Source organism: Atractosteus spatula, chromosome 9 (genome assembly GCF_055471065.1).
Source record: "Atractosteus spatula isolate fAtrSpa1 chromosome 9, fAtrSpa1.hap1, whole genome shotgun sequence".
In the NCBI taxonomy this organism is placed as follows: Eukaryota; Metazoa; Chordata; class Actinopteri; order Semionotiformes; family Lepisosteidae; genus Atractosteus; species Atractosteus spatula.
Genome location: NC_142714.1, coordinates 7,307,821 through 7,333,533, shown reverse-complemented (window position 1 = coordinate 7,333,533; position 25,713 = coordinate 7,307,821). Strand labels below are relative to the sequence as shown.

The following is a 25,713-nucleotide window of genomic DNA, read 5'->3' as shown; positions in this document are numbered from 1 at the left end:
GGTTCTCTAAACAAGTCCTTGAGACCCAGGCTGGCCATTTCCCTTCCTCACCCTCTGGAATGTGAATGGCAATCGGAATTTTCTCCGGGGTCCACAAAGAAGATGTGCTGAGGATGAAGCTGACATTGCTGTTTTGAGTCACCAAATTAGGTTTAAAGTCAGATTGGGAGTTTGTATGTGGTAGAGAATTCCAGGAGTTTGCAGAAATGTGTTCTGTGGGTGTCTGGAACAAGGATATAGATGACAAATTTCAGACTGAGACACCCTAGAAGCCTGGCATTTTCTTGTAGAGAAGCAGAGATCTGTTATGCCTCTCTATAAGAGACTCATAAATAAGCACAGATGGCCGTAGGCAACTTCTTTAACTCCCTTTGGGTGTAGAGACCTCAATTCACTTGTGCAATTAAAACTGTAATTTAAAAAGGTTGTTAATTAACTTCTCGCAGTCTGTACATATTCTAGGATTTCTAGTAGACTGGCATATGCTTTTTCTGTATATTTTTTGCTATTTAATGCTTCCTTTAGTATGTGGATATAACCAGCATGTGGTTGAAGCTACAGGTTCCCTCTGAAACTCTGCGTTATACACTGGGCTTCAGTGACTTTGTGTGAAGATACAGTAATTGCTAAATGCCAGCACCCTGTCACACCCTGGGTACCCCTTGTCCACCCTCTTCTGTCCAGCTGCTCGAACCCCTTTGTCACACAGCTCAGGGTGCTAGCAGCTGCCGTTCCAGTGCACTATCAGAGTAATCTGCAACACTTCAGGCTGTGCTGTTCTGATGTAACCAAATAGAATAGTAACAAAACATTTTTTTTTTCTATGGAGCGCAGATAATGCTTTCTTAAAGGTTTTTGCATACACCTGTGCATTTTGCATTCATACTGCATATTCGTGGATGCAGTATGCGTGGTGTCTTTTAAAAACTTGAACCCAAATAAAGGTGCAGCTGTACGCAGACAGCTTCAGGAGGTTGAGAAGTGCGCAGGGACTGTGGGAGCTGTCTTGGCACTGAAGCCCTTTCCTCACCAGGCCAGTCTGACGCTTGTCTGTCTTCTCTCTTACGTTCTCCATTCTTCCCTGAGATTGGACGCGGCTTGGGCCGAGCGTGTTGAAAACACCCCCGCCCCCGTCTTTGCCAGTGCTTTTCCGTAAAGACATGGTCGTGATGACATTTACCTTTTTATTTTCATTCGTGTACCATACAGATCCCGTGTCGTTCGTTTCTGTCTCATTGCGACTCGCTGTGCTCTACGGTTTCCCTCTGTGATCACAGAGGGATTTGAAGATAAAGAGAGGGGGGGGTAGTATTCTCCCTGAAATCCAGGGTATAATTATTCATTTCATTAGCTTAAGCACATGTCAGTCAAGCAAAGAATACCGTTGCCATTGGCAACATTACACTCCCTTGGAAATCTTCAGTGGACCAATGGTACTCTTTCAGAAAGGCAGTGCTTCTGTCACAGTGTTTGAATGTGAATTTGACCACAGTATCTATGGTAACCGTAGCTGGCTGTTTCCAGATTGGAAGTCTCCCTGAAGTATTTGTGGCAACCTGTCTGGTTGCTAATGAGCTGCAGGTACAGTCTGCACCCATTCTGCCTCTGCAGTAAAAATGAGACTATTGGTAGGAAAAAATGTCAGATCGACGGTGATTAAGTAAGGACTTCTGAAATGGAAGTAAATATCACACAACACAAAGCCACAGATCACATGACAACAGTATCCACTGGATGGGGCCAGCCGGTGTACTGTCTGTGCTAGTCCTACACCTGTATGTGAGTGGTGTAAGGATGTGCATCAGGTTAGAGCAGTCGGCACATGTTGTGCAAATGCATCCCTGTTGTTCTGTTGTTCAATTTCAAGAAGCTGGTCCTTCAAGCAGGGCTGTGGTCTGGCCTGGTGTGTACAGGCCTCACGCTCTCACTCCTGGTCTGGACACCTTCTCACAAACCTCTCAAATTCATTTCTAAGATGTTTGATTTAATGATGAAAGGATTGGCAGACAAAACTGGTTCAGAATAGCGGTAGTTTTCCGTTTTTGTTTTTCATTTTACAGTTATAAGATTTTTTTTTTCTAGAATCATATATTTGGCAGCATAGATAAGAGGTTACATCTGGACATCTAATTAGTAAAAACACAACCAACAGCTAATAACACACAAAAACTTTTATTCACCTTCTTGCACAGGTCTCAATAAGGTCATAAATTAGGTCCAGCCTTGCCAGTATTTGCTAAACCTCTCTGCCTGTAACCTAAGAGAAAATCATTTTGATTCTGAAAATAATAAGATGACGCATCCTAAAGAGTTGATGTTTTGTTCTTATGACGTGATTTGTGCAACAGCTGCTGTATTTACGATAACCGTTTTAGACAGTTGTTGTTTATTCGGGCAGTGTTGTAATAAGCTCCCTTCTGTAGCTCTGAGCTGCCGGACAGAAAGTAGGTTTTTAATACCTTCAGCGAGAAATAGCCACTGTAAAAAATGAATAGAGACAAAACATTTTGCTGTCAGAATTCTTCAGAGATTGTATTATAGATAATCATGAAAAGTGTGTATTGAAAGGAAGGGGTTGTCTGATCCAGTGTGCACCATGACCCTCAGGAACTCTCCCTGTTATAAGATATAGTAGTGTGGGTAATCAGAAAAGGTTGGGCTTTCCTGTGTGCTGTAGAGCACCAGGCACTGTGACATAGCACAGTATAAAAATATATTGCAAAGCACAGCATTTCATGTAGTACAGCTGCTGGTGTGGTGCAATATTAACACAGTAAAAATGAGCAGCAGCCCTGGTGCCAGCATGTTTAATTGTACGCTCGTACTCCCCTTCGCCGGAGCCGACACCGATGGTGAACTTCCTGGCTCTTGTCCACAGTCTCGCAATGCCTGTGTCAGGAAGGCCCCTCCCTCCCCTGCCGTCAGGAGGCAGGGAACACCGCGGGCAGAGCTGCTCCTTTGTTTAGGAGTACAGCAGCTGCCTCGCTCAAGCCATGGGATCCGCAGGTCAGTGAATGCGCCGTGCAGCTCGTGCTTTTATTTGCAACTGCAAAGGCGAGATGGGGAGATGCAGACAGACGCTATTGCTGTATGTCACTCCATATGTGCATGTCTTGTTAAGGCAGATATGCCATTTGTGGTGGTTAATATTGCTCCTGGGCTCTACACCTGCTCTCATAGATAAGGGAAACATAGGCAGAGATTTCTTCTCTCAGCAGCTATTGTGTTACATTTGGGGATTTATTGTTTGCATTGTAAGCCAGCGTTTTTTGGGCTCTGTTCAGCGGTCTGTCATTCTTTCTTCACAGTGTTGGTTTTTACCTGCCGGTGCTGTAAAAAGGGGCCGACGTGTGTTTGACACAGAGGTTGACAGATGGGGGGGGGGGGCAGGCGGTTGATTTAGCCGAGCGAGTGTTCGTCTGGACGAGAGCCGCGCCCTGTTCTCCTGTTGCTCGATATACGGGAACGAGCTTGAGAGGCGAGAGGCGAGAGGCGGTGGGGTGGGTGGGGGGGGCTTTATCTCTGACTGCAAACTGCATGAGGCTAAAATTAGAGTAGCTAGAAGGACACATTGTAAGCCACACTGGGGACCTTCTCGGCACTCTTGACAGATGTGCACTTAAAAGGAGCAAGAGGAGAAATCCTTTAAGACATGTGCAGCTAGAAATTGCTCCCGAGTAGATGAGCAGAGACTGGCAGCAATGAAGGAGGTTCAACGCATTCGGGGACACGGGGCGCAGATGGCAAACAAGCCCCGAGCCCAGGGGAGCCCTGCTTTCTCCCAGCTTAGCTCTCACTGTTGTACCAGATCAAAGCAAGACTCGTTACAATGAGTCTTCCGTAGCGAACACTGACACATGCCTTGGCACCTCCAGTCTTCACAGGCAGGGGGGCTGAGAATCGAGCACCCTTCCCCTCCTCTTCCTCGATCGTAATGCGGTACGTACAGTACCTCAGCATTAGTCTTGCTCTTCAGGGGTTTTGTGACAGACTGACCCATACGGTTCCGCCTTTCCTTCCTGAGAGTGTTTCAGCTCCTGAATGTTTTATCTGCTGGTCATTCCTCTAGTTGGATGACGCTTTAGTCCGACTGTACTGTCCAGACATGGTTAGCGACGGACTGGGAGGACTGAGTAGAGCCTGTACAGCTAAATCACAAGCGTCTGATCTTCAAGAGAAGCCAAACGAGAACTAAATTTTGATGATTGTTTTAGCCTCATTAAAGTAGATCACTTTTTAATATCTAAACATTTTTTTAAATGGATACCCAATTAGCTCTATTTAGTTTTTAGCAATGTTAATGGATTATTGTCTCTCGCACGCAGAAAAGACTTAAGATCTTTTCTCAGAGCTTCTGATTTGTAACAAATACACAACCCAACTATAAAAACATTACAAATGAGAGGAGGCTATTCTGCCCTGGCTTGTTTGATAGTTAGTGGCTAATTGATCTCAGCTGGCCTAGAATATGAACCAGCTATCATTTTGAAGCCAGCTAGACAAGATCCTCTGATCACGCTGTTGGACCAAGTGACCTCTTGCCATTTATAACCTCTTGTATGATTGAACATTAGAAGGGGGAGGATTTGGTCTATACAGGTGATGGGCAGTATGAACGTAAAAGCTTAACTAAAAGGGCATCGACCAATAGGAACAGCTGTTAGGCAGAGTGAAAAGCAGGTCAGTGCTTGACCTTGAGCTGTCTGCCTGATCGTGAGGACTGTGGAGAACAACAGGACCAGAGTCCTCCACAGTGAACAGGACCAGTGGCTTTCTGGGCTCGGCTGGATTTGAGGACTCAGTCAGGACAACGGCTGGGGGTGTCCCGACGGAACAGAGTCTTCAACCAAACACTGAGATTAGGTTTTAGACTGTATCTGTAAACTGTTGCTCTGTAAATAACTATGACTTTGGTCTGTGTGCTATTTGACTTTGACACATGTCATTGTTGAAGTTAGACCAGTTGTGGGCAACCCTAGTTCTTGAGGAGGAAGAAATAATCCCCTATTAATTATTAATATTATTAATTAATTCAGTTATGTAATATATTATTTAAATATCTTTACTTAAACATTAAATAGGGTACAGAAAAGATGCATTCAGGCATTAATGCAGCTGTATTTCATTTCGCTGGACAAAGAGGAATTGACAAGAGCTCTTTAGCTGAAAATGCAAGAAAAAAATGGTAAATATTAATGATCCCATTTGCTAAAGGTTATTCTCTTTCAAGTCTTGATTACATATAATTAACTTCAAGTACCTACCACCAGTGACAGTCATTGATGTTGCTGGCCATAATCATTTCAAATCTAGTGCTGAATGCCTTCTATGGTGTTACTTTTTGACAATACATGCTATTATTTGACTGTGAAAATGCAAATCAGTAACCCTCATGGAGGATCGCAGGGTAGTGTAGAGGCACGGCCGATCTCAGCTCATCCAGCTCCTCTGCATGGGTCTTCCCAGGCACTCTTTGTTCTGTCTGGTGTGATAAATGATGAGCTGTAGCCTTCTTTATGAACCTTGTGTTTTGTAAGCCCCAAAACAATTTCAGCATGTTTCGTATAAGGAATATAGAATAATGGAGAAAAAAAAATGGTAAAAAAAATCAATAATGCCGAGACCTGATAAATGAAACATATTCACTTCACAGTCTTCCAGACTATCCTAATTTTTGTGTTCTCGTTATAATAATCTGGAGTAATTTAATTCATATATTCATGTGCATACTGTAGGTTCTGAGTAATTGTGCCCTTCAGGGAACACAGTCCCCTAAGGTATTTTAAAAACAATATCAGAACAGTTTCAAAAGAGATGAGGCCATTCAGTCAGTCTGTCCCTCTTGGTAGATACTAGCTAAGTGGTCCAAGGATTAGAACACTGGAAGACATTAGATGTGCCATGAACAAGAGGCAGCTGCTCAGGCAGTCTTGCTCCTTGGTTAGTGGCTTATTGAGCTGAAGATTCCCGTGTTCGGTCTGAAGGCACAAGGGAATCTCCCTTAAGAATCGGATTTTCAACAGCCCACCCCTGCAGCCCCAGTCAGGGAACAGGCTGGTTCCCCCTGCTCTTAAATCTCTGCTGCTCTGAAGTAGTGGTCTTTCTGGGCTGTACTTCCCCAAGGCTTCCACGATTAGCTAAAATCAAGACCTGGAAATGTACTTAAAAATAATCGCCAAGAGCACTTCTGCTGGTTTTTTTTTTATTACATGGAGACAGAAAGATGATGGCCTTGTTTCAGGTCATTAGCAATCTGAGCTGTCCACATGTTCCCGTCTGCCATACACTGGTTATCCACTTCGGGCAGAGAAGCTGCAAGGTATCGTAGGGAGCCTGAGGCACGTGTGTGACAGTAGCAGGTGCAGTTTGTGCAGAGATAAGGAAGTGCGCGGTTTCATTATAGCAGTATTACAGAGGTAAAATCTTCCTGCAGCTGCATGTAATCTCAACCAAATCAAAAACTGCATTCAAATGCCCAGTCCACATTGTTTTTCCTGAACTGTTTTCATCTATACAGTTTATAAATAATGGAGATGCTTTTTTTGTTAAGCACGGACGGGGCGCTGTTTATTCCTTGGAAGATTCAGCCTCAGTTTTTCAGCTGCTCATGTCCCTTTCTGGAATGAATTCTGCGTGGCTGTGCTGACTTTCACCTCCTGTCAGCGACAGAGACAAAGAGACAAAAGGCAAGGAGGTAAAGGAAGACATCAGTGCAGGAGCAGTCTTCATTACTGAAGTGTTCCAGCAGATGCCAAGACCGATCAGATTTAGACTGTAACCATGACTTGTGGGGCCTGCGATTTCAGTTGTGCAGTTCTGAGCCCTGCTGGCACCGGATAGTATCTGAGAACTGCCAATGGGAATATCAAGATAACGACGACGTGCAAGAATGCAGTGTAGAATTCAGAAAAACAAAACCTGAGTATGTGGAATGAAGAGGGAAAAATAACCAATAGGCTTTCGAAGAAGAGGAAAAGGCATCCAGTTAACAGAGGGCAGGGGTGTCATCAGTGCAAAAAGCAGGATGGGTCAGATATTCCAGGCTCTACAGGGAGGTCTGTGTTGAGCCACAGGGATGACACAAGTGGCACAACCCAGCTTACGTGTGCTGGGACAGTGGACAGAGCAGACAGAATGTGGTTTGTGGGAGTCTGACCCACATACAGTAGCTTGAAAGTCACAGTGACCAGATGGACATGTCGTTTTCTCTCCCAGCCATCGACCTGCTGTACTGGCGGGACCTGAAGCAGACGGGCATCGTGTTTGGCAGCGTGCTGCTGCTGCTGTTCTCCCTCACCCAGTTCAGCGTGGTCAGCGTCATCGCCTACCTCGCCCTCGCTGCCCTGTCCGCCACCATCAGCTTCAGAATCTACAAGTCCGTGCTACAGGCGGTGCAGAAGACTGACGAGGGGCACCCGTTCAAGTGAGTGGAGACAGAAGGGCAGGGCATTGGGCAGAGATGCTCAGGGTATGCAGGGATGAGTGCACACGTGGGAACTCGTCTAGTTATGTCAATATTTCAGTCTTAAGTGCAACAGGAAATTTAGGATGGCTGGGGAGCAATGAGGTATTCTGTGCCCTGTGGCAGGTCCTCGTTTTCCTGTCCTGATCAAGCAATAACTTCCCATCCCGTCCCCCCTTCCATGAAGCATTACACATGGTTTTAAGTTCTGACAGCTTGAGTAAGCAGTACTCTTGATGGCAGTGATTGACGTTAAAAGTTCTAGGGCCACCACTCCATTCCTGGTCTGTTAAGAGGTTAAACTGCAATGTTGCTGCTACCGTGGGACAGCCTCTCTTTGCCTTCGCTCTGCCTGTGCAGGGCCTACCTGGACGTGGAGATCTCTCTGTCCCAGGATCAGATCCAGAAGTACGCGGACAACGCGCAAGCCTACGTCAACAGCACCCTGAAGGAGCTGCGCAGGCTCTTCCTGGTGCAAGACCTGGTGGACTCCCTAAAGGTCAGTCCGGCCCTGGGCCATTGTGAAGGCTTGGTGGCCAAAGCGTGCATGACTCTAGGCACTAGCTGAAATAACATACTTAATACACACACATTCTGTACACCTCACCTCCCTCAGTGTCTGCGTCTGTGTTTCAGTTTGCAGTTCTCATGTGGCTGCTGACGTACGTAGGAGCTTTGTTCAACGGCCTGACGCTCCTCATCATGGGTAAGCTTCATTTTCTGATCTCTGCAGCACAAACCTCCTCCTTGTCCCGGCTTGCAATATGCACACCGCACAGTCTACACACAGAACTGAAGCCATCTGTTATCCATTAATGTACTACATTCATGTCAAATGTAAGTTATGGCATCTTGAAGGTTATGCTTGTAAATGTTTTTTAGCACAGGTGACCTTGTTCCTTAATTTTCATTATTTGGATTTGTCAACTTTAAACATGACCATAACCTGATTTACTTCAGTGATCCTTTCACCAGCAATTTTCTCAAGTTGTTGGTTCTTAAAATAGGCAATCTAGAATAACTCCAGTCTAGCACCGATCACATTAATTTATATCTCCGTATTTATGTTGATTTTTCATGCACTCACTCTGTGAGAAACGTGTTTCCAGAGTTTGGCAGGACCAGTATCATAAGTACACAGCAGAATACCTCCCTTCTGCTGTACAATACTTCTGTCTGGTCAATAATTAATGTGGAAGCAGTCTGGCGAGGACATTCTGGAACTGAAAAGTCAATGATTGCCCTCCTAGTCCTTCCATCTCATACTGTGGAAAAGTCAACTGGTGTTAGTTTCCTACCCTTACTATTACTGTTTATAGGGCTGTCAAAAGCCATCGTCTGTGTGCATCGTAATCGCCACATATGTTCAATATAGCTGCACACGCACTCCAGAAAGGGACTGGTAACGGAGTCAGATTGTGAACTTGCGTGCGGGAGCGGACCGTCACAATCCTGGCCATTAATCGGTCTCCTCTTTTCCCAGTTGTGGTGTCCATGTTCACTATGCCTGTGGTCTATGAGAAATACCAGGTACGTAGCTGCCGATGTGTCTTTGTACTTTCTAAAATTTTCCAACGGTAGAAACAGGGCTGAGAAAGTCCCGAACTCCTCGGGTGCCTGCTCACCTTCCTGTCCCAGCCTGTCCATCCCGTCTCTACGTCTCCCCCCCCCCCCCCACCCCAGCCCTGCCAGTGCTCACCCAGCCCCGTTCTATTAAGTAGCTGATTAAAGGGACAGATTCACCATCTTCCCCTAGCTGCCAAGTGTTTTATTGTTCCTTTACCGAATCCAAGGGAAATCGTAATTGATCAAAATCGGTTATTGTGGATTTTGGCACAGCAGTCTTGTTAACGATGGTTAGGTCCAGAATTAGACAGCGCAGCTCCACTGCGAGACGTAATTTCTTGGTTGGCAGGAAGAGCAGTCCTTGGTTTACTTCACAGCCACGGTTAGGCAATAATTAATCTGGGCTACAAACTCCGCTCTCTTTTTCTCCTTTCCTCTGCAGGCACAGATCGACCAGTATCTGGGACTAGTGAGGACTCACGTTAACTCAGTGGTTGCAAAGTAAGTTCTTCATCCACCGTAACACTTCAGCAAAAGCATTCGGGAACATTCTCTCACTAGAGGCAACTCTCTCGCTCACTCAGTGAATTTATATTTAACCCAAAAACGTAAGGCATTCGATTCGTTACGATAAAATTGCACTACACTGCAGCAGGGCCGTACGATCAATCAGAATTGAAAGTCCCATGCCGGCAGCTTTGACAAGCAGGCACGAGCAGGCCGCGGTTCACACGGGCCCATCCCTCTCCCCTTTCTGCTCCCCGCAGGATTCAAGCGAAAATCCCAGGAGCCAAGAGGAAGGCGGAGTAGAGGCCCAGGCCGGCGATGAGTCCCGGGAGGAAGAGCGAGCCGGAAGGGGAGTGGATGAGGAGCCCACACGCTACTGGCCAGTGGTACCGTGTGCCAGCGCCTTGGCGATCCGAACAAACCGCAGCACTGGAGAAGCCCCCCCCCCCCCCCGCTGCCTCTATAATCTTAGAGTAACTTGCAATCACTCACGTCAAGCACTAAAGTCTAGTAAGGGAATAAAAAGAAAAAAAGTACTAGATGTGTTATTTTGTGTTGCTTATGAAGTGCATGTCAAGAGTCTTGAGTAATATTTGATATCTTTTAAGTGTTTTTTTCTGCTACTTTTTTAGCAGTGCTGATGAGTTTAGATGTAACCTGTGACGAAGGCTTTTCCTGCTTTAGTGCGCTGCTGCGATAGTTTAAATTGCTTCTATGTCACTGGGTTGCAGGTGGGGCTTCTCTTTATATATATATAAAAATAGAATTGTGGACTAATGTTTTTTTTGGTGTTTTCCAGCACAAAATAATTAAACTATGTACTGATTAGGTATGGTAACTGTAGCATTTGGTTTTGTATAACTATAAGGAACTACACAACTCATGTTTTTAAGTACTGCTCTTGAACTACTAAAGGGAAGAAGGAATCTTGAGACTGCTGGCTTGTTTAACCTGTCCAACTTTGTAAAATGTTCAATGTAGTTCTTTTATTAGTCATGGACTCAACTATTTGCACTCATGATGTACTAATTAATGAATGCGAAAATAAATGTTCCTAAATGTATACTGTTTCTCTATTTTCGCATCATTGGGGGAAGTGCCTGGTGAAAACAAACGATTGTGAGTAAGATTAAAAAAAAAATAAAAACTATTTCTTTATGTCTTTAGTTCAGTGGTGCCTGCAGTACTGAGGCAAGTGACCATCTGTATCACTGAGGAATTGTGGGGGTAGATGTGCTTCATCTCTGCCGTTAAACAAAGTGTTTATTATTCCAAGAGTAATTCTGCAGCCGTGCTGACCGAACAGGCTGTTCCTCACATGCCATTAAACCCTGCTTTCAAGACTGTCTCCACCTTGACTGCAGTTCAGCTGATCAAGCACAACCCTAACCAAAACACTGACTTCACTCACCCCGCGGGAGATTAAGATGTGATGCCCAAGCCCCGGGTGAGACCGGACAAGGAGTCTGTGCCCAGCCTACAAGAGACCAGTCTTCTCCCTGCTGTCCTCCTGCAGGGGATGAGTCTTACATTACAGCACAGCGAGAGAGAGAGAGAGAGGCTCTTTCCTTTGGTGAAATGATACAGCTCTTGAAACCCTGGTTCATGCAGTCATGGTTTCCACAACACCAAAAGCTCCGATAAGACCACCCCTTCAGCCAAAATGTAAAAGCTCTCCGATTTCGGGACAGGCCAGTCGTTTGTGAAATGCCTTGCGTGCCCCTTCACAAAATCGGATGAGCTCATCTCAGCGAGCGAGATGCTCGAGGTGTTGCTGTAGAGTCGAGGAAGAAACATGGCTTGTGTCCGTTGCTGTGGAAAGGTCAGTCCCCCAGCCCAGGCTGAAGTGGGGGCTGATCATCTCCATCTCTTTAGTCAGATCCCTAAAACCACATGCTTTCGCATGGGTTCATCTGCATGAAGGACTGCAATCCAAGTTTAAGGCTTCAACCAGAAAAGGAGTGTTGTTTTGATTTTTTTTTTTAAAGTGACGTTTTTAATTCAGTGAGCAATCAAATATGTTCACATCCAGAGCAAAAAAAAAAAGCTTCCAATGTGAACAAAAAAACAAAAATCACCCACTTCCAGACAGGACAACTGGGATGAATCACAGGAACAACTTCCTCTAAAATCCACATCATAGTGTTTCGAGAGGACTTCCACATCCATCTGGGGCACAGAGGCGTTTCACATTCCTCTGGCAGCGGTCCCCCTGGCCCGTAGTCCTTAGTGGTCTACAGTAACAGCAGGAAACGCCAAAGCTGCACTCATAACCCCAATCTCAAAGTACAATCTCATGCACTTTGTGAGAAAAGAATTCCATTGCAGAAAGGGTGGAAAAAAAACCCAAGAATGCTTTCATCTTAAATGTTTTCAGTACAGCTACTGGAAACGCACAGCTTCCAATTAGCAGTACAAGAAACACCGACTCTGCATAATTCAGAGCCCCGCTGTGCTCCGGGGAGTTTTAGTAAGGTCCCAGTTTTCCGCAGTGTCTTCCAGAGTGCACTCCTGGACATACTGGGGGGGGCCTTAACCCCAAGACCCCCCGAGTAAGACCGGGATCGCTTAACTGGCTTCGCTCTGGGAGACAGGGGAGAAGGACCACAGCAGGACACTGCTCCAGCAAGAGGGGGCTGCAGGCTCTCTGCAGGAGCACGAGCAGTTACACAGAGTCCCGGGTTCGAGAGATCGAGATACTGCTTTCAAGTAAATTAAGATATGGTTGGGGGCAAAATCTACACTGCTGTCTTTTAAAGTTATAGTACAATGTTTGTATCCAACCAAAAAAAAAAGTGTTTTAATTCAACCATTTTAAAAAGCCTATCATCAGATTTATAATTCAAAATCAGTTGAAAACTTTCAAACCTAGAAGTGACAGAAATACGAACTTATTCAGTTCTAAAATCAGAAGAGATGAACTTCTTGCAAATTTCTCCAGTACATTTATTAGTAATCTGACAATCTTTAAGAAATAGAAACAATCACACGTACTTTGCTAGAGGGCCAAAACCAGAAGACATTCAACTGTTCTGAGTTTTCAAACCAAGACTACCCTCTGCTGGCAGGAATGACATCCTGCACCCAGGATGGAAACGTACAATATAATACAAAAACAAATGGTCATCAAGCTGAAACTGTCACATCCTTTAGGCTTTAACAAGCTTAAAAAAAAACAAACTCAACCTTGAAAACGATATAAAATAGGTGATCGTGATCCCGCAGTCCTCACACGTTGAGCAGTCTGATGGGGTGCAGCTGGTACACGATGCCTCTGGTCTTTCCCTCCCTGTCCTTCTGCAACAGCTCCATCTTCTGACTGGGGTCCACCTGCCAGAGACCCACTCTTTTAGTGCACAGCCCTGGGGGGAGCCCCCTGCTGCAGCTGCAGAGAGCAGTGCCCTGAACCCCAGAAGTCACACAAACCCCCTGTTCCCCCCCAATCCTGACTGTCGGGACCAGTTACGAGCCTGGGATTCTGCATCATCCAGTCTCAAAAATGCCTTCAATTTTTTGTAAACTGGGAACACCCCTCCACAGCTCATTTAGATCCCAGAACAGATCCACGGGGCTCCTGAGTGCAAAGATGCCGGGATTCAGAAATATTCCTGTACTTGCAGGACCCTTGCTCCCAGCCATTGTGCGGAACCCACTGATGAAAGCCCTGATATGCTCAGCTGCACCAACCATGATGCAAGTCATCCAGCAGAATCAAGATCTTTAAAAAAAAAAAACTTTGAAACCTTCCTTAAATGTAATGATCTCCTTCTGTAAATACTATACCCTCCCCCCCCCCCATGCAGTTCCTCCTACAACATTGCCCAAACCACCAGCTCACCTGGCCCCTGAACCTCAACTCTGCACGCACGTGCACACACACACACACCCTCCCAGCTCTGCTGACAAGACCCTCAGTGTGGGCCAAACTAAAGGAAGCCTGATCTAAAGTTCAATCCAATCCCAAAGCTCACCGATATCATGGAGATGCACTGTTATTGCCAAGACCCTGTAAGTATGGCAAAGCAAAAGAACCGTACGCTATTGCTATTCAACACTGGAGAAGGAGAGGTGCAACTCGTATTCCTCACTACCACCTCTATGGCATGGCTACTACCTGAAGCTGTCGCAACCATACGGTTGAGAACACTGAAAAAAAGATCCAGTGGGTTTTGCCCCAGAGACAGGGAGGGAGCGCTCTGAGGTTTGTCGAGTGCAGCAGTGGTGTACGAGCTCTCACCTGGTTCCACTTGTAGGGTTTCTCATAGTACTGTGGTGCGAGGTCCTCTCTGCTGGGGGACTTGGCGAACAGCCTAGAACACACGATCAGACAAGACGCCAAGTCGAACCCTAACGCACCAGAGCGGTGTTCTTGATGCGTGTGTTGTGAACAGCATCAGGAGGGTCCTGGGCACTGTACTCTCTCTCCACCAGAGCTGCTGGGCACCCGACTGGTTCAACATCCTTGCTTAGCCACCTGTTTCTTACATTTTTGAATGGTTTATTCTCGACAAGGAAAATAAGCAGTTCAGTAAATATGACCGTGAAGATGATATAATTATTCATTTAAAATGTGTTTTTTTTTTCATTTTGTAGTGAAGTCTTTAGATTTCTCTCCCAGGGAAGATGTCACACTAAATAAATCCCCCTTTTCCTGAAATAATTCTCTGTATCGCCAAGAAATAGAACCTGATTCTGTAGCAGTCTTTATTGACTGCTCTAATTATTTAGGATGTTAATGTGTATAGGCTACAATTGTATTTAACTTACAAGAATCTTATCACAGGACAAATAGTTTTTTCTGATGTCAGCAAGGAAGTTTTCACTTTCAAAACTAAATCAGAACTCATTCCAAATAAGTGAAGACATAAGCTATAAAAAAAAGCTGATAATGCCAGAACTTTCAAACAAATAAGACTTTTCTCTGATAGAAAAATCACTGATGAAGGTCAGACCTACAATACTGTTTAAGGCCGAAAATATTCCAGATTTCAGATGAAAAACACACAACACTACTACCTCCAGGAGCTTACTTACAGCTCGCGCAGCGGTGACCCTGACCTAACTAACTCTTGTGGGTGTAGGCATTGTAGAAATGGTTCTCAAAAAGGTTAAATGGAATTCGAATTCGGAACCAAACTACACTTGAGCTCGCCTGCGTGCCAATAAAGCGCTGCACCGCTGTGGGGGGGGTGGGTCCCCAAATCTTTCAAATCCTCATGCCGTCGGGAGGTGCAGCCCAAATCTGTGCGGGACGTCCCGTCGCACCGCTGGGCTCCCAGAGGGCCTTGCTCGCTTCCGCTTGCTCTGCGAACGGCTTCCTTACACTTCGGGACACGGGGATCCCCTGCTCCCCACACCCCGCCCCACCTGACCAGCTGCTGGCGGGCACTCTCCCGCAGCTGTGCCACCCGCGCCTCGCCCAGGTGCAGTGTCCCGTTCGGCCCCTCGCACACCAGCTTGTTGACGGCACTGCGCAGGGCGTTGATCTGTGGAAACAGCGCAGATCACGCGCCTGCTGCGCGTTTCCTGGAATCTTGTACAAGACACACACACAGTCATCGAAAATCCTCCTCCTCCTCCTCCTCCAATGAGTAGTAAACAATTCTCTCCCACAGACTTCTCAGAGTCACACAGATGACACCTGCTCTTTCCCTTTTGACACTTCTCAGCATTACTTCTGTCAAAGGGGTAAGTGTCGCCCTCGCTACAAAGCATTCTGGGACCGTTCAGACATGACTGAAGTTCTCAGGTTCTCTGAACAAGTGGCGGCAATATCCCAATGAATAACTGAGAAAGGTTTTCCTTTAAAATTCCTTTAAAAGGCACTTGGGAGACCGCTCTCCCCGGAGGAGCTCAGGCATGTGGAGGAAACCCTGACTGAGGGACAGGAGAGCAAATGGTCCGCTACCTCGGTGATGTCCTCCACGTCGAACTTCACGTCGAAGGCCAGCTCGATGTCGTGCTCGGGCAGGATGGCAGCCTGCGTCGCTCTATTCCAGCCAAGCCCGCAGAGGGCGCCGGTAAAGCAGGTCCTCTCATCGTTGGTCCTGCGAGAGGCAGGAACATGCACCGGTCAGGATCCAGAAGTCTCTCTGGGCCCCCGACACCCGCGACCCGCCAGCTGACCCGCCCGATGTCACAGCACTTTAAACCAGTCTCGCCAAGGCCGCACCACACGTTCGGAGAGGGAGTCCAAACCGAGCATGATGCCCACCCTCAGGACGGCAGAAAGATTTCCATCCCGGTACCACCCAGAGTTGTCCCCGAGAGTGAACACACCACACACATAGCCCCCCGAGCAGAGACACCCACCGCAGCTCCATAGTGGGTGTGAACAGCATGCAGAGCAGGGCGGGCAGGCCGCGAACGCTGGGCAGCAGGGTGGTCTCCTTCAGCAGGACGCAGGAGCCTGGGGACAGGGGGGCTCATCCGTCACACTGACCACAGGCCAGATCAGGGCGGCCCCCCCGTTATCGGTCACCCCGCTACACGTAGATTTGCGCTCATGTTTCTGATAAATTGAGGAACCCGACATGAAAGTTCCCTGCTGTTGCCTCGGCGCCGTGAAAAAGGACGGCGAGCCACGCAGGCTTGGATTAAGTGGATTATTCTGTATGAAAAAAGATTGAAGAGCAAAATCTAACAGTAAAATTCTTGTTGGCAACGATGGAGCACACCATGTAGATCACGGATCATCATGTCCCAACATTTAGGCCGAGTTCTCGCCAGCACGCAACACGTCACCGATCCGAGGTTTGATCGCTAACTTGATATGTGTGGGGAAATAAAACAACTACCCTAGAGCACTGAATGACTTGGTTGGTTTTAAGGAGACAACTCAAAAGATGTCTGTCCAAATTACATTCTTCCTTACAGATACCCCTAAGTCATTCCCCTGTAAGCTGTATTTAGAAACTGTAACCTGGATTTCTAATGGAACCCTCTGTACTGTACTCGGGAGCTACAAGTGAAACACTCTTAGTCTAATATGTGGTCTCCAGCCTGATTTTATTCCATTAATTCTGATGGGAAAAGCCTCCTCCTTTAATGCATGGGCAAAGCTCACACTCTCACAATCCTGAATCCTCCATATTTGCAGTGTTCTTACAAGGAAAAATTCCCCTTTATACCCATATTCCAGTATATCGGAATATGCCTTTATCTATTTACGTTAACCTAAACTGAAAACGTGCTGCAACCAGACTAGTTGTGACTAGTAGTAAAGTCTGAATAAGAGCACATACAGTACACTGCAGGACAACTTGCTTCTATCTACAAGGACCGCTGAAGCAGAGACAACAGTGACCAAACAAACGTTAACAGCTGCATCGTGTTCTCTACCGTGTATTTATTGTTCTGGTTGTTTATCAACTGTACATACTATCACGATTATATACCATTTTGTAATGTACTGTCTACATTGTGTGGTGTTGTCTGCTGTACTGTGCGTGTCCCAAAAGATCAGCACGAATAACAATTCCACTGTACATATAGCAATAAAATCCCCTGCTCTACATCTACCCAGTATCAACACTTCTAGGAATAATGCAAATGTACTGAGACAAGAGCAGATTTAGATTTGGGCTTTAAATAAGCACTTCATAAACTTTTTATTACAGTGTTGGTAGGGTAAAATGAATACTGAACTTGCCCGTTTCATAATAAATCTCTTCCAAAGAACTCATACAAGACCCCCAATGTCAGCCCCACGATCTCCCAGCGGAGGCGTGTTCGTGAGGACGAGCGTTTCAGCCCGTCCAGCTTACCGGAGGCGTTGATGGTCACGAAAGCTGCGACCAGCACCCTCTGGTGTTTGATCTGGGGAGCGTCGTTCACAGCAGCCGAGTTCACGCTGTCCTTCTCGATCAGCACGGACCTGCGAGGGAAAGACGCGCTGTCCGGCTGCCCGCTCAAAACAACACAGCGACACGCATCTCTTCCCGCTTAGGAGAGCTCAGAAGCAACAGCCAGGGCACTGTTTAACAGAGCCAGAACAGCCATAGTAATGTCTCTGTCCTCTAATGCAGCACAAGACGGATCTATCAGGACAAGTCAAAGGTCATTTATTGATGGAACACCTAACGGAAGCCATACAATAATCAAGATATTCTTTATTTTTATATATTCAGCTTTAAAGATAAACACCTATCATAAAAACCATGCTCATGCTGGTTAGCCAGGACAGACTATTTAAATTTAGTGCGATTGAGTGACTACGATTAAACAATTAACCAACAGTTAAAACAACGGGCCAAGGGTTTTAACTGCTGTTCACAAGATCTTGTTTCCATGCACACCTGACATCTGTCAAGTGACATGTGACTGGCTAGTGGCAGACTTGATTGCAGGAATAACATTGTAAAACAGTCTGTCACAGGCTACGCCCTCCAAATTTCATTTCCATCAGTCAAGAATTCCAAAATAAAGGTCAAGTCACATGTCCTATTACTGCTCCTTAAACAAAGCCAAATCTTGAAATGACATCAGGCCATGAGGCACCATGAGACCCCTCTGCAAAATTTGCAGTCTAATAATTTCCCATAAGCCTCTGCAACTCCACTCAACCTCACCAGTTTCTACCCAGATGACTGAATTTTAGAGGCCTATGAAAATTCAAGAGGTGTCCAGCCACTTGACTCACTAAAAATAGACTATTTAAAATACACTGAAGGGACAGCCAGACGCTGGCAGCGCTCGTGAGCTCTGAGCAGGACCAGAAGACCCCCAGCCTTACTTGTAGTGGGTGATGCTGCTCATGGGGTGGAAGGTGAGCTTGTGTGGGCTGGAGGGTCCATGCACTGGCACCTGCAACAAGAGACAGCAACTCAGGGCTCCAGGCTGGAGGCAGACAATACCGCCAGCTCCCCACATTTACTACCAAGTGGTCTGTGGTGGCCAACTAAAACACTCTCATGATATCCCCGAGAGGCGCACCATTTTCACTGGCCTAAAAACAGTTCCGCCATAGCTAAATGGATCTGGGAATTTTTTTTTTAACTTGCGCAACATGATGTACACGAATGAAGTCTGGCAAAAAAAAAATGGTATAACTGTTTATAGGTCAAAATGCAACAGAGAGCAAAGCCCCTACGATCATGCGTCTCGGTACCTTGTACTGAACACAAGAAGACGGAGCCTTTGAGAACGTCTCCAGCAGGCTGTTAATCAGCTGTTTTTCTTCCTCTTTCCTGCTCTTCCAGGCACTGCCAGTGGAATTGGGAAGGAACGTCCCTTCTTCCAGGTCCTTGTACAGAGACATCAGGATCTCGTGGCTGTGCTACAGGGGGGGAGGCGACAACACCGTGAGGAACGGAGACACCCAGGCACGGGCAGCAACTTTCAACTAGGCACTGCCTGGTTCCAATTCCTGAATTGGGAAGGAGAATTTGGGAAAATATCTTTCAAAATGAATATAAAACTTAACATGTTTCAAAAAAGCAACTAATACTGCTGGTCGCAAAAGCTTCCAATTCTATACAATACTGCTAGCAAGACCAGAGCCACAGCACCGGTCACAGCCCGGGTATCCGGCAGGAAGTACGAGGGGACCAAGCGACAGTACCTGGGACTCCAGGCTCTCCTCCGCCCTCTCGGCGTGGCCCTCCTCCAGCAGGACCTCGGCCACGCTGGCGCTGCCCGTGTGGGAGTTCAGGAAGAGCTCGACGCGCATCACGCCGTGCAGGATGGAGAAGAGCGAGGCCATGAGGGTCTGCTGGCCGGCCAGCGCGCTGAAGCGCCTCCGTGCCCCGCTGCTCCACCGCCCCCCCAGGACCACGGACCGGGCCGAGGGCCGCAGCCCGCAGACCTGGAACTCCTGGGCCTGCGGGGGGACATGGGTTACACCACGGAGGAACACTCTCCTCAGTCTCGAGCAAAAGGGATTCCAGGCTACGTTCAAGCACTCCCGATGCAAATTAAGAGCGGGAGCATTCTGGATCTGAAATAGGGGGCACATTCTTAAAGCCGTCAATCATGAAAGAAGCTACATTACGGAGGCAAACGCGCTAGGAGCTTTTAACCGACTGCCAGAGAAGACTGGCTGATCACGTTCACAGCAACAAAAGTCTTCAAGGAGCTGAAAGGCCAACTCTCGTCGCCTGCACACCCCACAACTGTCTTCTGCTTTTCTAGCCAGAGCGCGGTACCTGAAATGGGAGCGCCTGCAAGTCCTCAGGAAGTTCCCTCAGACGGTCAGCGCTCACTTTTGTGGTGTTGCCGTAATCAACGAAGAACACCTGTCATGGGAAAAAAAGAACACAAAAACAGCACTTGGGGAGCTGAAATACCTTAGACCCTCGGGAACTGCCAGCGTCTGACTTGCCCTGTTCTAGAGTCACGAACATGTTGCACAGCAAAGCTAACATCACGCAGTAAATGCTCGTTTCAGAAACAGCGCAGTGAAGCAGTTGGGTGGTTCGGTTAGGTTCAGGTGTTGTAAGAGCAGGACCACACCTCCACACTGCTGCCAAGCACTTGCAGGACCTGGGCCCTGTAGTACTGGCCTTCCTTGGACTGGTCTTCCGCGAAGGGGGCCAGGCAGAGCATGCTGGGATAGAGGGAGGTGGACAGCGGCTGCAGCTCCTGGCAATTGATTGCTCGAGTCAGCCCGTGCTGCTTCTCCAAGCTGCTCTCGTCCGCTCTGAATCCCCAGAAATGCCCAACATCTACCACCTGTGATCAAAACAAGGACAGCCCCCAAGTACAAAAACACACAAAGCTCTTAGACCAGGAGCAGGCTTATTCCTGAAAGCACAATGCAAATCTAGAACAAGAATATTACTGCTACAGAGAAGTGAGGCAACTTGGTTACCTTCTCAAGTTTCAGAAAATAAATGGGAGTTTATCTGGGGCTGGAAACGGTCAAAGGAAGCTTTGTAAAAAGCTGAAAGAGGATGTTTTTGGTTTTACTTCTGCACAGGCCAGGATCATGGCACAGGGGAGGATGGTACTGTACATTAGCTCAGCACTCTGCCACAAACACAAGTTCCACTTCCTGTTTCATCTAGTGACATGGTGCCCTGCCAGATGTATAGTATACACCAGGTCTTCACACGCGTGTCCCCCGGGGTGCAGAAAGCAGGCTTGGTACCTCTGTGATGCTGACAATGAAGTCTGGATGGGGAGGTAACTGATCCAGGTCAATGGGATTGCTCAGCATGTCCACAGGAAACGCAGTGTTTTTCTTCAAATCCACATTCACCCTGGGACAAACAGCAGACGCTGAGCATGCAGTATACGTAAATGAATAAACGTATTGAGTGTCGGTCACCTTAACTTTGGTTCTACTTTAGGACTCACAATTAAGAGCCTCCGAGACCCACAGTATGCCCACACTACTGCTGCTCCAAGGATTCTCTACAGCCACACCCCAGGTCTCAAAGCACTTAAGTGTCCGCAGTACAAGCAGTAACTTACCTTTTAAACCATTGGAGAGATTTTATTTAAACAAAAGGATAAGCAGTTCAAAGCTGCTAAAGAGTACCATACGCGGGAGCACAGAAGTAAAAAAAAATAAGTCATTCAAATTGTAAATGTCAGGTCATTTTCTACCAGGGTGTATTTCAGCTCTGTCACATGGTGTGCATCCCTCCCTCGCCGTCCTCTGATGCAAGGCTAGCTAAGCCAAACAAATCGTTCTCTAAAGACAGCATTGAGCTGTAGATCTTTATCAAAGAATTAAACAAAATAGGGCACCACTTAAATATTTTTTTTGGTTCAAAGGACAGGATGGCAGAATATATTCCAGAGCCATTCTAATATACTCCGGGCAGCTGGTCCAGCTGGAAGAGAGGGGGAGGAAACCCCCCCCGGTCCCGCTGGGCCAGTCTTGGGCAGCAGAAGAACAGGGCCCTGCCGCACAGTCCTGTCCGAGATGCAGATACACCTGGACAAAACTAAACGTGTTCTGCTCTTCATTGTGTTGTGTTTTTTGAAGAAGTTTAACCGGTCTATTTATGTCCAGCTTGACGGGTGATGTTAAAGAAACTGGACCGCCAGCGACCATTTCAGCCTCCTCTGCAATGAAAGCGCCGTGTGCGTTCGGTGGGCAGTACCTGCAGGAGCGCAGGGCCGAGATGGCCCTGTGGGCGAACCGGGCCTCCACCTCCTCGATGGGGTGAACGGACAGCTCCAGGGGCACGCGCAGGTTCGCCATCCGCAGCGCCAGCGTCACCTCCGGCAGCACCCGCGCGGTCCTGGCGCCGCCCCGGGAGAACTCCACGTAGGCTCTGGTGGCGGGACGGACAACACCGCCCCTGAGTCCCCCCCCCCGCGTCACAGCCTGCTCCTCCAGAGCCCGGCTGCAGGAGAGGGACAAGGCGGCGGCGGAGCGCGGTCGGGCGTCATTTTCACCCGCTCGTCCTTCAAGATTGGCCGTGATGGTCTCGAGCCACGGCCTGCCGCATAACCACCGGACCACCCCCCGAGTGAGAGCTGATTGGGCACAGGTGGCGAGGCGATGTAACCAGGAGAAAATGCTCAAAATCTGATCTTAAACTACATCAAATGATTGATGGAAACCTGGCTGCATGGTGCCATCCTGGGATGTCACCCGCTGTCCTTCCTTTGGGCTCACCCCGAGGTGACAATCCAGCAGGACAAGCTGCTCATGCCTGTTCCTGCCAGGCCATCTAGGCCTCCGAGACCAGTTAACAGGTATTGTCCAGATTGCCCAGGCTGTGTGACAGAATGGGCCAAAATCCCACAAAACGGCATCAGAAACGTGGCGAGAAGCATGCGTCACGGATGAGCAGCTTGTACTGCTTCCACCAGTGGTCACACATGCAATTGGCCTGCGAGCGTCACAGTGGGAGCTCTGCCGATTATCAACGACTGAACAGGATAACGAACTTAAACATCAACGTGGTTGACGTGCTTTCTTTTCCTCAGTACGTTATTCAAGTCCTGTTAATGAAACCTTTGTCAGATCCTACTTCTATGAAGCTGAAGCTGCGCTAGATGACAACTAGGAGTGTTGTGAAAGTGCCCTTTCAGCAAAAAAACCCAGGGAGGCCACCTTGAGACAGGCTCGGCGAGAGTGCAGGCGGATAGAAAAGAGACTAGACCCACAATCGCCCATGGGGGGCAGAACGGCCTCACACACGGCACCCCCCCTCACCTGGAGCCCTCAAACGACATGGCCTTCACCTGGCCGCACTGGCGGAACAGGGACTGCAGCTGCTTGGAGTACAGGAACCCATAAGGGGGCATATTCCTCAGCTGCAGAACACAGGAAATAAGGAGTCAACTTCCAAGACGCATACGCAGCCGGATTTTTTCATGCTTCATCAGAAACCACCCACCACCGCCACAGCAATGTGAAAGCCTTGGTTAAGGAATGTAATCAGAGGCGCTGTGCGCTACATGTGATTCACATCCAGGGTGTCATGGACAGCGGTCCTTCCTTACCAGCACGGTGGTTCTGGGATCATTGCCAGACAGTTCTTTGGAGGCCAGTTCTTCATCGATCGCCACAACGGTGAAGTAGTTGGGGTAGAAAGCTCCAGCAATCACAATCTGAAAGGAGAAAATGCCAGCGACTGCGCGAGGAGGGATCAGACGGTTTTAATGTGAAAGAGCTGCCCACTCTGGGGACTGACCTGCAAGATGAAGGCGTGCATGAAGGCGTTCTCGGAGTCGGAGGGCGGGGGCACGCTGCCGACGTGCATGTTGAACTGGGAAACGCGTTTCTTCAGATCCTCGTACAGCTCGGCCACCTGGACAACGGCACCCGAGCTCGTCAGGGTCACCTCGTTAACGCCCCGATCAGCTTCCTGGCACAAGCAGTCCCTTCTCCTGCCTGCACGCCTAACACTTCTGAGCTTCCCTTTCCCATTTCAACCACGGCAGATACCGACAGATGATAATGGAACACAACTACGAAGCTGCACTTGGAAAAAGTATTTCAAGACTACACTTTTGATGCACAACAGAAATGCCAGGACACAGATCTCTGAAGAGGTGCTTTAGGGCTGGAGATTAAGATCTTTTGGTCGCTACGAGCCTCACGACTCTCCTCCAGTACCTCCCGAATCCTCTTGATCTGCACGCAGTTCTCCTTGCCCCACTCCAGCTCGTCCTGCAAGAGCAATAACCCAGACTTACACTCCAACAGCACCCAGAAACGTTCCTATGCTTAGGCTCACACATGGAGGACACTATACTTCATGTATAGGCTCTACATGGCTTGGCACCTCAGTACCCATCTGATTTATCTTCCGACACCCCACCTCGCAACCTTCGTTCGTCTGACTCTGGTCTCCTGTCTGTCCCCCAAGCTCATCTACACTCTGAGTGTCAGGGCCTTCTCCTGCTGCGCCCCAAAGCTCTGGAATTCTATCGCCAAAGATGTCAGTCACCTTCCCCAAGCTCTTTCAAACCCCGACTCTAAACCACCTTCTTCAGAAGGGCTTTTACTCCATTGAGGTCCACGTCTGCCCTTTTGGATCTACTACTGCATTCTAAACCATCCTATTGCATTTAAAACTGTGATAATCCGGTTATCTCCTCTCCTTGTTTTTATTCTTACTGTAAAGTGGTTGGAGAAGCTACTTTTAAAAGGAGCTATATAACAAAGTTAATCATCATCATCATCATCACATTTCCACAGTAAAAAAAAAACTGACCCTTCCATTCTTGAATTTTCCTTTGTTTCTGGATTCTTTCCAAGCCTGGAACAAAGATGACATTTAAAAGCAAATCATACAGATGTTGCAGAGTATTAGATTATGTTTGCACTGTAGCATTCACGAGACATCTGCGCATCAATAACCCATCCTGACTGTGCACGCTCCCTGCTTTGCCTGTCTGGTTCAGTGGCTTTAAAGACACATCGCAGACCGTTCATCTCCCCGACAACGATCGGATCGACACACAGCTGACTGGACCAGGAATCCCATGAACTGCGGCATACAACTGAAAACTTGGGACTGAGATAATTTCATTAAATGATCCATATAATAATTAGACTATTTGTGTCTGTTGTATCCTTTTTGAAAATGCCATACGAGACCCTTAAAATCAAAACTAGACCTGCAGATACAGGCGCCTCTGCTATTACACGATAGATGCGTTCCTGTTAAACCTTGTTATGCAAAATCGTGCAATAAAAATAACAGCTCATGGGGAAAAATATGGTTAGGGGCAGAAAACCTAACCAGATAATTATTAAACTGGGTAAAGCTTTATGATGAATTTAACGTATTTTAATTTGATCACCAGCACACTTCTTGTCACCTTGTCCACTCATATTTACGGCAATGCAGAAGTGAAAATAGGACGCAAATTGAGGAGCACCTCCCAATTAGCACTTCCAAAACACAGCACGTGGGACAACCGAGCACCATGTGCATTCCTGCGCGGACCGCCTCCTTCAGTTGTTACTCCACAACGCAAAATGTAAACATGTCGGGGATCAAATCGCGTATAAGCCAACGTGAGTTTCGCGCTATACAGAGATCTTGCCCCTGTTTTCCAATTGCCTATGAGCCACTTTGTGTAATAGCAGAGATCACTGTATTGGTATTCGCCAGTTGGCAGCTCTTTCAGATCCCATCTGACACTACTTCCCAAAAGAAGTGATTTGTGAAAATGATCAAACTAACATATTAAAAACGCAATTCATTAAAAAGAAATGGAAGCAAAACGTCTCTCTCGTGTGGGTTACTATAAACATGGAGCCCTCTCTTTCCCTTAGGGAAGCTTTTCACTTTAAATCGGTGAACATTTTAGACACGTCGCAAATCTTTTAATCTCTCCTATACTAAATGCCTTTTTTCCAAGATGCAGAATATTTGATGCTTCATCCACATGTCAAGTGGAGACGGACAAAGAATGAAAAGGGTATAATCTCAGCGGACAACTGACAAGTCAGAACACAGGGAACAAAAGGACAGATCTGAGGAGACTGGCAACCACGTACAGTGTGCGCTCTCCTCTCTCATCACATTCTATTTAAAAAGAGTTTTGTTTTTTTTAAAGTATTTCAGTGCTGGTAGAATGGCTTGTTAATAGCTGGGAACCAAAGAGAGGAACTAAGCAATGCGTCTTCATTCTCTCGGATGCATCCCAATCCTTAAGGACCAGAATCCAGCAGGTTTCCCCTCTTAAAACATTAACTGCTACAAGTCACACAACACAACACTTTCACTCTTCTCCTCCAGGTTAAAGAGCTGTTTCCA

At 47.2% G+C, this 25,713-nt stretch overlaps 2 protein-coding genes across 4 annotated transcripts in view; one reads left to right on the top strand and one right to left on the bottom strand.

The window, feature by feature from the left end:
- rtn1a (reticulon 1a) overlaps positions 1 to 10,598 on the top strand; it is a 61,882-nt gene extending 51,284 nt beyond the window's left edge. For 2 of the 3 annotated variants that reach the window (XM_088924908.1, XM_088924909.1), the window contains 6 exons: positions 7,216 to 7,423; positions 7,823 to 7,961; positions 8,099 to 8,168; positions 8,946 to 8,992; positions 9,471 to 9,529; positions 9,796 to 10,598. In XM_088924908.1, the coding sequence (XP_088781034.1) occupies positions 7,216 to 7,423; positions 7,823 to 7,961; positions 8,099 to 8,168; positions 8,946 to 8,992; positions 9,471 to 9,529; positions 9,796 to 9,838 (566 nt within the window). In that variant the 3' untranslated portion in view covers positions 9,839 to 10,598. Of the gene's footprint in view, positions 1 to 2,942; positions 3,007 to 7,215; positions 7,424 to 7,822; positions 7,962 to 8,098; positions 8,169 to 8,945; positions 8,993 to 9,470; positions 9,530 to 9,795 lie in introns of those variants that run through there. The other variant, XM_088924910.1, reaches the window with a different exon arrangement.
- Positions 10,599 to 12,763: 2,165 nt separating this feature from the next.
- tdrd9 (tudor domain containing 9) overlaps positions 12,764 to 25,713 on the bottom strand; it is a 38,301-nt gene continuing 25,351 nt past the window's right edge. The window contains exons 19-36 of the mRNA XM_088924905.1: positions 24,160 to 24,204; positions 23,559 to 23,612; positions 23,134 to 23,250; positions 22,943 to 23,050; positions 22,653 to 22,753; positions 21,589 to 21,762; positions 20,625 to 20,736; positions 19,988 to 20,206; positions 19,681 to 19,770; positions 19,098 to 19,355; positions 18,645 to 18,812; positions 18,270 to 18,340; positions 17,302 to 17,411; positions 15,848 to 15,944; positions 15,444 to 15,582; positions 14,903 to 15,021; positions 13,773 to 13,845; positions 12,764 to 12,865 (exon numbers count right to left, since the gene is read on the bottom strand). Coding sequence (XP_088781031.1) covers positions 12,764 to 12,865; positions 13,773 to 13,845; positions 14,903 to 15,021; positions 15,444 to 15,582; positions 15,848 to 15,944; positions 17,302 to 17,411; positions 18,270 to 18,340; positions 18,645 to 18,812; positions 19,098 to 19,355; positions 19,681 to 19,770; positions 19,988 to 20,206; positions 20,625 to 20,736; positions 21,589 to 21,762; positions 22,653 to 22,753; positions 22,943 to 23,050; positions 23,134 to 23,250; positions 23,559 to 23,612; positions 24,160 to 24,204 — 2,157 coding nt within the window. The remainder of the gene's footprint in view (positions 12,866 to 13,772; positions 13,846 to 14,902; positions 15,022 to 15,443; positions 15,583 to 15,847; positions 15,945 to 17,301; positions 17,412 to 18,269; positions 18,341 to 18,644; positions 18,813 to 19,097; positions 19,356 to 19,680; positions 19,771 to 19,987; positions 20,207 to 20,624; positions 20,737 to 21,588; positions 21,763 to 22,652; positions 22,754 to 22,942; positions 23,051 to 23,133; positions 23,251 to 23,558; positions 23,613 to 24,159; positions 24,205 to 25,713) is intronic.